Source organism: Microtus oregoni, unplaced genomic scaffold (assembly GCF_018167655.1).
Source record: "Microtus oregoni isolate MIOR12 unplaced genomic scaffold, Mior012 000035F_ref0000213, whole genome shotgun sequence".
Classification (NCBI taxonomy): domain Eukaryota; kingdom Metazoa; phylum Chordata; class Mammalia; order Rodentia; family Cricetidae; genus Microtus; species Microtus oregoni.
The window spans coordinates 1,257,191-1,272,659 of NW_024543094.1; the positions used below are offsets into that span (position 1 = coordinate 1,257,191).

Here is a 15,469-nt window from a genome sequence, read left to right on the forward strand (position 1 = left end):
TGTCAGACAGCATCTGAGGCCCATGATTGACTGAATTTCCCATGCTTTTCTGCCAGTATCTTTTTTTTTTTTGCCTTGGAACTTTTACATGTTATGTTTATTCTTTTTCATCCATCTTTTTTCTCCATCAGATGCCTTAATACTTATTTATTTTCTCATGTATTCATAAGAACAAAAGAGGTTAGATTATACTGCATCTATCTGTCTATCTATCTATCTATCTATTTATCTATCTTCTATCTGTCTCCCTGTCTTTATTTCTATTCATCCCCACATTCAGCACAGTATATTTCATATAATAATTTTAAGCATTTACTTAATCAACAAATACTGATTGCTATTTAAATTACTAAAACTGTCAGTGTTGATGTTTTGTGTTACATGCATGGGAGCATAAAAAGGGTTTAGGATACACAGTATTTCCCATAAACTTGTCCCTAATTTAAAAAGAAAAAAAGGAGACACAGATACCATTATAACATAGGGAAAACAATGGAGTTGGAGTAATTAAGTAGCTGTGTGGCCTCAGACAAGTTGTTTCTCTTCTATATTCTTTTATATATCCATGTATAATGTTAAACTATTTGATTTAACATTGTTAAAACTTTGCTATTCAAATTCACCGTGCAACTAAAAGTACACTAGCCTCATGTTTTTTCCCCATGTTCTGTCCCTAGGGGACTTGATTCAGAAGCTTAGGGGTATGTTACAAGAATTCTTATGTTCCTCTGTATTGTAACAGTGATACATGCACAGCAATAACTATGTTTGAGAAGAACTAATCCAGTGCCTTTTAGTTTTGACATCTTATTGCCTTGTAATTGTAGAACAAGTACACCTTAGAAAGTATAGCAGAAATTAGTTGTATTAAGGTACTTTATTCATTTAAAGCCAATAAATATTTATTTGTTTAGGTAAAGAAGATGGGGCTTGATAGAAAAGATGATGTTAAAATTGATGATTAAGACTGGGTAGAGAGGGATGAATAAATGAATGTTTGCTTAGTATTTAGTGTAGCATAATTATTGGCCAGAATCTACAGAGTTGCAACAGGAGGAAAATGACCTGTTTTGATGCAATGAACCATAGTTCTAGTTTTCTTTTTGCTTTTATAGTTGATTTTCTCTTGTAGATGAAATATTTTATTCAGTTTGCTTGTTGGAAATGTAGCTTGTGGTCAGGTGGTGACAGGAATCACAAGGCTTCTTTGTGAAATAAAAGACTGCAACATTCCTCAAGCCTCTAGAGACTGTGCCTTTTGTGATCCACTTAAGGTTAGTCCTCATTGGTCTTCTGGTTAGATACAAAGACTATCAGGACCACTGTGTTATTTAAAATAATAGATTTACTGCAGAATTATTATTATTAAACCAAAGTTGACTTTTTTTGTTTAGATGAAACCATATAAAAGCAACATTCTGAGTAAATTATATAGCGTCCACTTGATGAATTAATGAGCCTAAGTTTAGGGGATGAAAGTAATGATCTAATGCAATATTTAGAATGAGTGTTTAGTATGTAGTTATTAACCTAAAAGTCACATCCTGCATTCTTTTAATTTGTGAAAAATTTGTCACTAATTGCCCAAGAAACCTCTGATTTTTCATACAAAATCACCTCATAGCTGTTGACTTTCTCCCCCTTCTCTTGCCTTAAAATACAGCCCTATAAACAGCAGATTTCTCTCAGATTTGTATGCCCTCTTTAAACATTGAACTGCTAAGTTTAGCCCCATTGCTCTCTTTTCAAAAATAGAATTCTTCCCCCAACCAACTTTGTCTTTGAGAAGCTACCAACAAATCATGGTTTTATTTTAATGACAACTGGTTTAAAATCTTATTTAACCTTTCTACCCACTGAGAACCTGGTGATTCTGAAACACTTTGGAGATTAATTACTGATGTATGGAGGAATTGGATATTATCTTCCACTTAGAAGTAGTTTGATAGGTAAATTCTGGTCTTTAATTCAAATTTACTCCAAATAAGGCAGGGTTGGGCAAAGAAAAGTTAAAAATTGAAAGGGCTGGGCAGGTCAAGCCTGATCTTCATACTGAGGTACCAAGACATCTATGGTTATGTGTAGAGACCCTATCTCACAACACACACACACACACACACACACACACACACACACACTCACACATGCACAGAATTGAAAGAGATAAACAAGATATCTAAGGAATAAGGTAGCCAGGATGATGGCCAACCTTGAATCTAGCCCTTAAGTATCTCATTTTAGGGTTTGCAGTTTCACTTTGATCATTTCTCCATCTCCTGCCTCATGCATCTTTGCTGATGCATCTGTTGACTTTGAAATAAGAAAGAGACATAATAAACAAATAGTGATTCATTTCTGTGGTATTTACCTTTATGAATCTGAATTCTAACCCTGTAGTCTCATCAGTGTTTTAGATAGTGACTTTCACTGGGATAGGCCCTAAAAAGAGATCCATGAAAGAAGTATCTGTCTTACAGAACTTAGACGTCAGAAAATGTCCCCAAAATTCAGGAAGAGGCATCATGAGAAAATAATTACTATTTTATCTCTTTTGTCTTATCATTTAACAGCTTAAAGGCATAGTCGGGTTAGAAGTACAGTTGCTAATTGCAAACTTCGAGATCATTTACTAATTTGTAGTTTGTGTTTTTATTGTCTGTGGGTTACATCATATGCTTCATCCCAAGCACTTAGGATATTGTCTTTCTATAAATTAGAGCTTTACATATTTTATTTGATTTTGAAATAGTTTAAAACCCATAAGTTTAGCTAAAATGATCATAACTTTATAGAGAAAATATTTGGAGGTCAAAGAGGTTAAATTAGATGCCAAAGTCATATACCTACTTGCAAGTTGGAAAAACTTAGAAACCATGACTCTGGAATTCCCTTCCAGGGCATTTTTCACGACAAAATGTTCTTTTGATTTTGTATTTTGAAAGACACAGAAGTGGTCTGTGAAATGATCATTAGCACTAGGCAGTCCAAGCAGCCCTGGAGTGTTTCATGGTTCAAATGCCCAATACCAGATGGAAGTCCAGAAGTGAATGACTCAGAATTTATTAGCTTTGCCACCTGGGTAGTACAGCCAAACCAGCTGCCACAAGGCAGTTCCAATTTCAGCAGAGCAGTAAATGAACACAAAAATGAGAGTCAGTCTCCAAAATAGAGGAAAATGGTTGATAAAACAGCAAGATGCACTCAGCATGTTTCCTATTGATATCTCTTGTAAGAGGTACACTTTCCATGCCGGGCACAGGGCAAGCAATGGTTAAGGCACTTTGCCCTGAAAAATCAATACCTGAGTTGTTCTAGAAACTTCTATCAGTTTGGAGTGTGTTTGAATTACAGGCTCAGTAGGTGCCCCATCACAACTGATGACCTAAAAAAGGAAAATTAAGCTTAATATCGAAGCTATATCATGAAACCAGATATTTTCTTGTAAATTATGAAATCCCTTTCATAGTTTTGATATCTGAGGCCTATATATCTCGGGATCCTGAGATCCCTTATAGATGGTCATAGAAATCCTGCCATTATCTTTATTTCCTTATGCAGATTTGAAAGTTTACAGGTTGTGCCTATGATCTCAGTACACAGCAGGAGAATTGCTGCAAGTTTGACGCTAACCTGGCCTGTAAAGTTTGTTCCTGGGTATCCTGGGTTATAGACTGAGGCTCTGACTCGAGTCTCAAACCACTAGCAGATGAACCAAAATCAAAATAAGAGGGTTTTCAGTATCTGTTCCTAGAACATCATTAAGACCCACAGAATGAGGCTGAGGTTTCTTATGACCCCTAAATAGATCTATGGTGCTCAAAACAAAATGAGCCTAGTAATGAAGGCATGTGGATCAGATCAAGTTGAGAGAGAGAAAGTAATTTTTGATTAAATTAGGAAGGTTTGATCATTTTTTTAAATGTTTATTTATTTATTATGTATACAATATTCTGTCTGTGTGTATGTCTGCAGGCCAGAAGAGGGCACCAGACCTCATTACAGATGGTTGTGAGCCACCATGTGGTTGCTGGGAATTGAATTCAGGACCTTTGGAAGAGCAGGCAATGCTCTTAACCACTGAGCCATCTCTCCAGCCCCTGGTTTGATCATTTTTATTTCATTTAACTTTCTTTTTATTTATTCGTTGTGTCTTTCACTTCATGCATCTCGATCCCATTCATTTCCTGTCTCTGCTTTCTCTCCTCGGCCCTTGCAGCCTACCCCCCCCCCCCATAAAATTTAAGAGAAAAAAGAAAAGAAATAAAAAGGATGGGGGAATCTCATCATGGAAGCTGCAGTGTGACATAATAAGTCAAACAGTAAACCCCTTTGTCCATATATCGTTACTTGCAAGTGTTCATTGCGAAGTCATTGTACTGGTTCGAGGCCTCTGGTTTCTGCTATGCTATCAATACCGAGCGTTCACTGAAAATCCTCGTGATTATCCTGATGTTGCCCTGTGTTGTGAAGATTCTGCAGCTTTGGGCCTGCAGGACTGGTCCCTTCATGTGCTCCAGCAGATCACAAGTGGGGAGGACCAATCCTGGTTCTGGGCCTTGGTAGTTTCAGGATTGGTCAGTCTGCCAGCTCTTCCTTGTCCTCACCACCAGGGTGAGCTCTCCTGCATTGCCCTGTCTTTGAGCAAGGGGCAGGTCCAGTTTTCCCGATTTCATCTCCTCAGGACCAGATCTCCCACATCTACACCTTCAGGGCCAGCTCTACTGTGTTGCCCAGGCGTGGCAATTGGGGCCGCTCTCCTAAGAGCTGCAGCAGACGAGGAGCAGGGCTAGCTCCTCTAGTTTTATGACCTCAGGGCCAGCTTTCCCACCTGCTTCAGTCCTTGACGGGTGATGGAGGGGAAGGAAAACTTATTAATGAATTTTAAAAGATCTTGTATTTCCGTGTCAAAAATGCTTGGGGTTTTTTTTTTTTTCAAAATGCAACTAAATTGCCTGAATAGAATCTTGGCATTATTTCTCTTTATATTATGAAAAGCTCAGAAGACTGTAGCTCCTTGCTTTGGTTCACCTGCCTTAGTGATGATGCAGGATGTTTAGTGTTATCATGACGAAAAGAGTAAGGGCATAGCTAGAGAGGGGAGTTCATATACTAGTGACTAACATATCCTGTTGTGGCTTTTTTTTTTCTACCCAAGGCTAGATCAAAATGCCTATGGCTTTGTTGACATCTGTCTTCAGATGGCCTTTTCAGGGGATGAATTTCTTTGTGTTTATATTTCTATACTGATTATCATTTAATCATGAACTAACGTTCTCTCTTTGTGTGAAGCGAATATAGACATGTATATGTTCTCACTGAATTTGAGTCTTTTCCCCTCTATGATGACAGGAAGCAAAGAGGCTTTATAGTATAACAGTTTCTTAATTATTACAGGCAAACTAACTCCTTTTCCTCCTATTTTATTCTGGCAGGTGGCATGTTTGACCCAAGTAGGTGCTAATTATCTGATTGGCCAAAAGGAAGCAAAACGCTGGGGCACAGCTCATGGCAGCATTGTTCCTTATCAGGTATGACTTAGCCTTTGTTATTATAAACTGCAGGTCTGTACAATTTGACTCTAGGAATATCTTTTTAATAAGTCCTCCAGGGTTCTTCTATAAGGCATCTCTGACTTATTATAGTAAGGTTCTGTTGTTCTTTTAATTTTTATTATATTTCTTTACCAGAAGATTTGTGACAGAACCCTTAAGAGGATCAAAGGAACAAACAGAAAGGGAATTACTTTGGAACTCATAATATGATCGTTTCTTAATTTTTCTTTTTTCCCCCTCTTTCACCGAAAACCTTTTGTTACTCTATTTACTGTAGCTACTTTTTAAAGCATGGTGTGTTATCATGCTAGTTGTAAAACAAATGTTACTTTCTCCATCTGACAACAATATTCTCACAGGGTTAGAGTCAAGTGAAAATCTGTGTGTGATGGATCTTCATCCTTGGAGAAAAACAGATGGTTTGAACCATCTTTCTTTATTAAGTGTCTAAACTTAACCTCAGAATTTCTGGACTTTGACTAGCGCAAGTGAATATGGAAAAAACCGCGATCATTCAGAAATGACGAAAACTCCACTACTTCTTCCAAGCCACCAGCTTTAGCCTAGCCTAACTGCTTATTTCTTTGCATTTCCTTTTATTTGTCAGACTTTTCATATTACGTCATGACGGTCTTTCTCATCACTCCTCTCATATCCGGTAGAAACGTAGGCAGTGTACCCTGGAAGTATCTGCTCAATAAAGGAGTGGATTTTGCTCTAGCTATTTCAACATGCATATTCTTGACTGGAAGCAGAAAACTCGGAATTTTTTTTTTTTTGTTGTTGTTGGGAAAGCCACCAGCACTTCCAGTCATCCTTCCAATGTTAAGAGATTATTTCCTTGGGTAGGTCTAGTTTTATTTCCATTTACTTTAAATCCAAATTTGAGGAAAACAATCCAGCGTGAACCCAGTATGTTTCCCTCTCTTGTTCTGTTTTTGGCCCTTCTGCACATGAGACTGTGCTAATATTTCCTGGTATAAATGCTCTTCTCAAGCTGAGTTACCTTCTGCGATAATTATAAGTTTGGAGGATTTCTCCTTGTTTTTGGTTTTTTTTTTCTCACTAGTGGATTCTTGACCTCTTTAGGGACATTTGCTTCCCTAACTAAGATTTTCTAGTGGCTGGCTCTAGCCATCGAGCTAGACTTTCTTACCTTGATTCATAAAAGTCATTGTACTTTTGAACTGATTAGAAATAATCAGATTCATCATTCTTATTTTTTAGATTAAAAAAAGATCTCACACCTAGATTGAATGGAGAGTTTCCATCAGTGGCCTCTTGGTTCTGTGCTTATGTATTTTCCGTGATTCTGCCAGTGACAACAGTGTGCTGTGGTTTCAGGTCTTTTCAACTCTTTTCACTGTTTCTTCTCATGCAGTTTGCTCCTAGATCAAGGGTATGGTTAAGTGATTCATAATTATGATTGATGATGAAAATTCTTGAGGGAGTTTTATCAAAGCACAATGTTAGAATTTGTGTGAATTCATCTCAAATAATGGAAATCCAGGCTTCAGTCTTTGATGTATATGGAGAAAGCAGCATTTCTGTGTTGGATAAGTTTATTGGATAATTCTAAGTCACATTACAAAATATAAAAGTTTTTTTCATTTTCTTTTGGGAAAAATAGAATATTCATTTTAATAGTTTGCTGTAAAGCTTAGCGATCTCTCCTGGGCATCCATACCTAGAATTTTGGCATCCCAAATAAGCTCTTAATTATTTTACTGTGAGGAGAAAAGGAATTCAGAATCTTTGGTCTTTCTGTTAGAAGGTTAAGTGTATAAAAGACTTGTGTAACTGCATGTGTGTTATGTGTTTTGTGCACATGTGTGGTTTTTTTTCAAGGATAGAGATGCACTCATGGTTGGGTCATCTTAGCCATATTAAATGGATAGAGGGCTATTTGATCACAGTTGATTGTAAGAAATGAGATCTACTTCAGTCTTTCTGCTTCCTCTTGTAGAGAACTGGTTCAGCACAATAATTTAAGATTAAATGCAAATTCAACTAGATAGAAACTAATATAACAAGGTGGGTCCTAGATATTCTTCAAGATTCTTGCCTATTCACAATTTTTGAATAGACCTGAAGAATATTTTCATGAGCGAATTTCAAGGTAATTATAATTAGTTTCCTACAATAATTATAGTTTTGTTTCTAATTTGCCTCTTATTGTCTGAGTTTTTAGCCCAGTGTCTATAATAAAGACCCTGATAATTTTGGGAGGTTGTTAAGGCTCTCAGCTTGCTTTCATTCAGTTGTTGAACTTCATTTAGATAATCATCAACCTTGAATACATAGAATATATGTTTTTGAGAAACAGCGATTCCTCATTATATGTTATTTTATAAGCATGTAATTCTTAATTTCTCATATCAGTTATCCATTGGTGTACTTTCGTTCTTAATTATTTGACTGCTAACTTTTATTTATTTATTTATTTATTTTTTCATTTTTTTTATTGCGAAAAGAAGAAAAAAAACATAAACAAAAAACAAGTTTCCACCTCCTCCCAGCCTCCCATTTCCCTTCCCCTCCTCCCACCCTTCTCCCCCTCCTCCCACCCTTCTCCCCCTCCTCCCACCCTTCTCCCCCTCCCCCCACTCCTCTCCCCCTCCCTCTCCAGTCCACAGAGCAGTCCGGGTTCCCTGCCCTGTGTTAAGTCCTAGGTCCTCTCCGTCCATATCTAGGAAGGTGAACATCCAAACTGGCTAGGCTCCCACAAAGCCAGCACATTAAGTAGGATCAAAACCCCCTGCCATTGTCCTTGGTGTCTCATCAGCCCTCATTGTTCGCCATGTTCAGAGAGTCCGGTTTTATCCCATGCTTTTTCGGTCACAGTCCAGCTGGCCTTGGTGAGCTCCCCGTAGATCAGCTCCTCTGTCTCAGTGGGTGGATGCACGCCTCGTGGTCCCGAATTCTTTGCTCATGTTCTCCCTCCTTCTGCTCCTCCTTGGGACCTTGGGAGCTCAGTCCAGTGCTCCTGTGTGGGTCACTGTCTCGATCTCTATCCATCGCCAGATGAAGATTCTATGATGATATGCAAGATATTCGTCAGTATTGCTCTAGGATAGGGTCATTTCAGGTTCCCAATCCTCAGCTGCCCAAGGAACTAACTGGGAACCTCATCTTGGGCACTAGGGAGCCCCTCTAGGGTCAAGTCGCTTGCCCACCCTAAAGTGGCTCCCTTAACTAAGAATTGTGGTTCCGTGCTCCCCTATCCACCTTTCCTTTATCCCAATTCTCCCGTTTCCCAGGTCCCCCCTCCTTCCCTTCTACCTTTTCTCTCCCCATCTCCCCTTACCCCCATCCCACCCCACCCCGAAGATCCTAATTTTCTCCCCGGCAATTGGGTCTACTTCCCTTAGCCAAGAGGATAACTATATGTTTTTCCTTGGGTTCACCTTCTTACTTAGCTTCTTTAGGTTCACCTATTGTAGACTCCGTGGCCCTGATTTATGGCTAGAAACCAATTATGAGCGAGTACATCCCATGTTCATCTTTTTGGGTCTGGGACACCTCACTCAGGATAGTGTTTTCTATTTCCATCCATTTGCCTGCAAAATTCGAGAAGTCATTGTTTTTTACCGCAGCGTAGTACTCTAGCGTGTATATATTCCATACTTTCTTCATCCATTCTTCCATTGAAGGGCATCTAGGTTGTTTCCAGGTTCTGGCTATTACAAATAATACTGCTATGAACATAGTTGAACAAATGCTTTTGTCATTTGATAGAGCATCTCTTGGGTATATTCCCAAGAGTGGTATTGCTGGGTCCAGGGGTAAGTTGATCCCGAATTTCCTGAGAAACCGAAACACTGACTTCCACAGTGGTTGCACAAGATTGCATTCCCACCAGCAATGGATGAGGGTACCCGTTCTTCCACAGCCTCTCCAGCAAAGGTTATCCTTGGTGTTTTTGAGTTTAGCCATTCTGACAGGTGTAAGATGATATCTCAAAGTTGTCTTGATTTGCATTTCCCTGATTGCTAAGGAAGTTGAGCACGACCTTAAGTGTCTTTTGGCCATTTGAACTTCTTCTGTTGAGAATTCTCTGTTCAGTTCAGTGCCCCATTTTTTAATTGGGTTAATTAGCATTTTAAAGTCTAGTTTCTTGAGTTCTCTATATATTTTGGAGATCAGACCTTTGTCTGTTGCGGGGTTGGTGAAGATCTTCTCCCAGTCAGCAGGTTGCCTTTGTGTCTTAGTGACAATGTCCTTTGCTTTACAGAAGCTTCTCAGTTTAAGTAGGTCCCATTTATTCAATGTTGCCCTTAATGTCTGTGCTTCTGGGGTTATACGTAGGATGCGATCTCCTGTGCCCATCTGTTGTAGGGTATTTCCCACTTTCTCTTCTATCAGGTTCAGTGTGTTCTGGCTGATATTGAGGTCTTTAATCCATTTGGACTTGAGTTTTGTGCACGGTGATAGATATGGGTCTATTTTCATTCTTCTACAGGATGACATCCAGTTGTGCCAGTACCATTTGTTGAAGATGCTTTCTCTCTTCCATTGTATACTTTTAGCTCCTTTATCAAAAATGAGGTGTTCATAGGTTTGTGGGTTAAAATTCGGATCTTCTATACGATTCCATTGGTCGACTTCTCTGTTTTTATGCCAGTACCACACTGTTTTCATTATTGTAGCTCTGTAATAGAGTTTGAAGTCAGGGATGGTAATTCCTCCAGAAGATCCTTTATTGTATAGGATTGTTTTGGCTATCCTTGGTTTTTTGTTTTTCCATATAAAGTTGATTATTGTCTTCTCCAGATCTGTGAAGAATTTTGATGGGATCTTGATGGGGATTGCATTGAATCTATAAATTGCCTTTGGTAGAATTGCCATTTTTACTATGTTGATCCTCCCAATCCAAGAGCAAGGGAGGTCCATCCATTTTTTGGTATCCTCTTCAATTTCTTTCTTCAATGCCTTAAAGTTCTTGTCAAATAGATCTTTCACTTCCTTGGTTAGATTTACCCCCAGATATTTTATGCTGTTTGTGGCTATCGTGAATGGTGAAGCTTCTCTGATTTCCCTCTCTGCTTCCCTATCCTTTGTGTATAAGAGGGCAACTGATTTTTTGGAGTTGATCTTGTATCCTGCCACATTACTAAAGCTGTTTATCAGCTGTATAAGTTCTTTGGTGGAGTTTTGGGGGTCGCTTATGTACACTATCATATCATCTGCAAATAACGAAAGTTTAACTTCTTCCTTTCCAATTCGAATCCCCTTGATCCCATTATGTTGTCTTATTGCTATTGCTAGAACTTCAAGCACTATATTGAAGAGGTATGGTGAGAGTGGACAGCCTTGCCGTGTTCCTGAGTTAAGTGGGATGGCTTTGAGTTTCTCTCCGTTTAATTTGATGTTAGCTGTCTGCTTGCTGTATATAGCTTTTATTATATTTAGGTATGACCCTTGTATCCCTAATCTCTCCAAGACTTTTAACATAAATGGATGTTGAATTTTGTCAAATGCTTTTTCAGCATCTAATGAAATGATCATATGGTTTTTTTTCTTTCAGTTTATTTATATGCTGGATTACATTGATAGATTTTCATATGTTGAACCAGCCCTGCATCTGAGGAATGAAGCCTACTTGATCATAATGGATAATTTTTCGGATGTGTTCTTGGATTTGATTTGCCAGTATTTTATTGAGGATTTTTGCGTCGATATTCATGAGTGAGATTGGCCTGTAGTTCTCTTTCCTGGTTGAGTCTTTGAGTGGTTTTGGTATCAGAGTAATTGTGGCTTCATAAAAGGAATTTGGTAATGACCCTTCTGTTTCTATATTGTGGAATACATTAAGGAGTATAGGTATTAGGTCTTCTTGGAAGTTCTGGTAGAATTCTGCATTGAAACCATCTGGTCCTGGGCTTTTTTTGGTAGGGAGGTTTTTGATAACAGCTTCTAATTCTTCGCGACTTACAGGTCTGTTTAGATTGTTCACCTGGTCCTGGTTTAGTTTTGGTAAATGGTATTTATCTAAAAAAGCGTCCATTTCTTTTACATTTTCCAGTTTTGTGGCATATAGGCTTTTGTAGTAAGATCTAATGACTCTCTGAATTTCCTCTGTGTCTGTGGTTATGTCCCCCTTTTCATTTCTGATCTTATTAATTTGCGTGTTCTCTCTCTTTCGTTTGATTAGTTTGGATAGGGGTTTATCTATCTTGTTGATTTTCTCCAGGAACCAGCTTTTTGTTTCATTGATTCTTTGGATTGTTTTCTGTGTTTCTATTTTGTTGATTTCAGCCCTCAATTTGATTATTTCCAGTCTTCTACTCCTCCTAGGTGAGTCTGCTTCTTTTTTTTCTAGAGCTTTCAAGTGGGCTGTTAAGTCTCCAATATGTGCTTTCTCTGTTTTCTTTAGGTGGGCACTTAGTGCTATGAACTTTCCTCTCAGGACTGCTTTCATAGTGTCCCATAAGTTCGAGTATGTTGTTTCTTTATTTTCATTGAATTCAAGAAAGACTTTAATTTCTTTCTTTATTTCTTCCTTAATCCAGGTATGGTTCAGTAGATGACTGTTCAGTTTCCATGAGTTTGTAGGCTTTCTGGGGGTAGCATTGTTGTTGAATTCTAACTTTAATCCATGGTGATCTGATAAGACACAGGTGGTTACTAATATTTTTTTGTAACTGTGTAAGTTCGCTTTGTTACCAAGTATGTGGTCAATTTTCGAGAAGGTTCCATGAGCTGCAGAGAAGAAGGTATATTCTTTCCTCTTTGGTTGGAATAATCTATAGATGTCTGTTAATTCCATTTGCTTCATTACCTCCATTAATTCTCTAATTTCTCTGTTAGGTTTCTGTCTGATTGACCTGTCCATTGGTGAGAGAGGAGTGTTGAAGTCTCCTACTATTAGTGTGTGCGGTTTGATGGCTGCCTTGAGTTTTAGTAATGTTTCTTTTACGTACGTGGGTGCTTTTATATTAGGGGCATAGACATTCAGGATTGAGACTTCTTCCTGATGAATTTTTCCTGTTATGAGTATAAAATGTCCCTCTCCATCTCTTCTGATTGATTTAAGTTTGAAGTCAACTTTGTTAGAAATTAGTATGGCCACACCTGCTTGTTTCTTAGGTCCATTTGCTTGATAAGCCTTTTCCCAGCCCTTTACTCTGAGTAGGTGCCTGTCTTTGTGGTTGAGGTGTGTTTCTTGTAGACAGCAGAATGTTGGATCCTGTTTTCTTATCCAATCTCTTAGCCTGTGCCTTTTTATAGGTGAGTTGAGCCCATTGATATTAAGTGATATTAATGACCAGTGGTTGTTAACTCTGGTCATTTTTTTTTAGTAGTAGAGTTTGTGTGTTTCCCTTCTTTGAGTTGTGCTGGTGAAGGGTCTCTAGATGTCTGAGTTATTGTGGTCATTGTTGGACTCCTTGGTTAGTGATTTTCCTTCTATTACTTTCTGTAAGGCTGGATTTGTGGCTACGTATTGTTTAAATTTGTTTTTATCCTGGAAAATTTTGTTTTCTCCATTTATAGTGAATGAAAGTTTGGCTGGATATAGTAGTCTGGGCTTGCATCCGTGGTCTCTTAGTTTTTGGAGAACATCTATCCAGGACCTTATGGCTTTCATGGTTTCCATAGAGAAGTCAGGTGTAAGTCTGATAGGTTTACCTTTATAAGTAACTTGGCCTTTTTCCTTTGCGGCTCTTAATATTCTTTCTTTATTCTGTATATTTTGTGTTTTGATTATTATATGGCGAGGGGATGTTTTCTTTTGATCCAGCCTATTTGGTGTTCTGTATGCTTCTTGAACCTTCATAGGTACCTCTTTCTTCAGGTTGGGAAAGTTTTCTTCTATAATTTTATTAAGTATATTTTCTGTACCGTTGAGCTGCACTTCTTCTCCTTCTTCTACTCCAATTATTCTTAGGTTTGGTCTTTTTATTGTGTCCCATATTTCCTGAATGTTTTGTGATGAGAGTTTATTGGACTTGCTGTTTTCTTTGATCAGAGTGTTTATTTTCTCTATGTTATCCTCAGAATCTGAGATTCTTTCTTCTATCTCTTGTATTCTGCTGGTTATACTTGATTCTGTAGTCTCTATTCGTTTACCTAGATTTTCCATGTCCAGTCGGCCCTCTGTTTGTGTTGTCTTCTTTGCCTCCATTTCAGTTTTCAAGTCATGAACTGTTTCCTTTATCTGCTTGATTGTTTTTCCTTGGTTTCCTAGGGTATCATTCACTGATTTACTCAATTCCTCGAACTTTCTATTATACTTCTCATCCATTTCTATAAGGGCGTTTTTTATATGCTGTTTAAGGGTGTCAATCACTTTCATGAAGTCAGTTTTTTCTACTTCTTCTTGATTAAGGTGTTCATGTCCTCCTGTTGTGGGGTCACTGGCTTCTGGTGGTTTCGTGTTGTTTTTCAGATTGTTGGGAGAATTCCTGCATTGGCGTCTGCCCATCTCTTCCTCCCAATACTCCCCTTTGGATCTTCTTTTATAGGATCAGGTCTTCTTGCCCAATGATGTACCTTTTCAGTGATGTCACTCCCCAGAGATGTTTCTCCACAATGATGTTTCACTCGGTGCCCAGATCGAAACTCTGCACTGCTTGGTTAGCTCGTGAGCAAAGGGCCCACCCCGCTTGCTGCGGGCAGGCTATGGGAACAAAGGAGCGACCGGCCACCCCTATGTCCTCCCGGTTCAGATTCGGTCCCAGTGCCCTAGCAGGCTGGGCAGGGAGGCGCTATGCCCCAAAGGAGGGAGGGAGACAGGGGGTGTGGGGATCTGGATGTAAGCTGAGTGGGATAGGAAGAGAGAGGGGGTTTGGGCAGTATAGCCCCTGTAGGATGGCCAGGAAGTGTGGGCGGGCTGAGGTATGATCCCAGCTGCTGCAGCACTCACTCACCACAATGATGTTTCACTCGGTGCCCAGATCGAAACTCTGCGCTGCTTGGTTAGCTCGCGAACAAAGGGCCCACCCTGCTCGCTGCGGGCAGGCTATGGGAACAAAGGAGCTACCGGCCACCCCTATGTCCTCCCGGTTCAGATTCGGTCCCAGCGCCCTAGCAGGCTGGGCAGGGAGGCGTTATGCCCCAAAGGAGGGAGGGAGACAGGGGGTGTGGGGATCTCTGACTTTTATTTTTTGTATGTTTTTGAGACAGAGACTTGCTCTGTAGCCCAGTTAGGACTTTAACTTTTGTTCTTCTTACCTTAGCCTTCTGCCTAGAAGGTTCAGGTATGTGATACCATACTCAGTTTGCTGGCAAATTTTTAAAACTCAAGTTAAATAAAAGTAGAAACTATAGATAAATTTTTTTGTTTCTGTTAAGAAATATTTAGTTATGAAATTTGCAGGTAAATGGACAGAACTAAAAATAACTATTTAGACTTATGTAACCTAGACTTGGAAAGACAAACACTATATAATTTTTCTCTTATGTGGGTGTTTGCTTTTAAGCTTTACATATGTGCGTTTCATTTAGAATACACATAGAGGTTAAGTAACTAATAAGCGACCATTTGGGAGGAAGGTATAGTTCAAGGAAGGAGAAATAATATAAAAGGTTATAATGGGAAAGGCAGGGAATAGAACAGGAAAGGATAAATGTGGATTGGAAGGGCGGAGTAGAGGAAGGAATACTGGGAGGAAAACCTAACACTTTTGAAAAAGTCTTATGTAAACTAATACCATAGAGGGGGGAGGGAAAAGGGAGATGGGGAGGAGGCAGAAATTTTTAATAAAGATAAAATAAAATAAAATAAAAAAACCAAAAAAACTAATACCATGGAATTTCCTAATACACACACACACACACACACACACACACACACACACACACACAAAGGGGGGATATTAAATATGTATTACCAAATAAAACCCACATGGACTACCTCTTTTGAATTGTTGGGTCAGTGATGTCATATAAATCCCCCATAATATGACAGGGTATTG

General features: G+C 38.9%; 1 protein-coding gene across 1 annotated transcript in view; it reads left to right on the forward strand.

The window, feature by feature from the left end:
* Sugct (succinyl-CoA:glutarate-CoA transferase) overlaps nucleotides 1-15,469 on the forward strand; it is a 674,235-nt gene that overhangs the window by 147,922 nt on the left and 510,844 nt on the right. Inside the window, exon 9 of the mRNA XM_041630811.1 lies at nucleotides 5,433-5,528. Within this exon, the coding sequence (XP_041486745.1) occupies nucleotides 5,433-5,528 (96 nt within the window). The remainder of the gene's footprint in view (nucleotides 1-5,432; nucleotides 5,529-15,469) is intronic.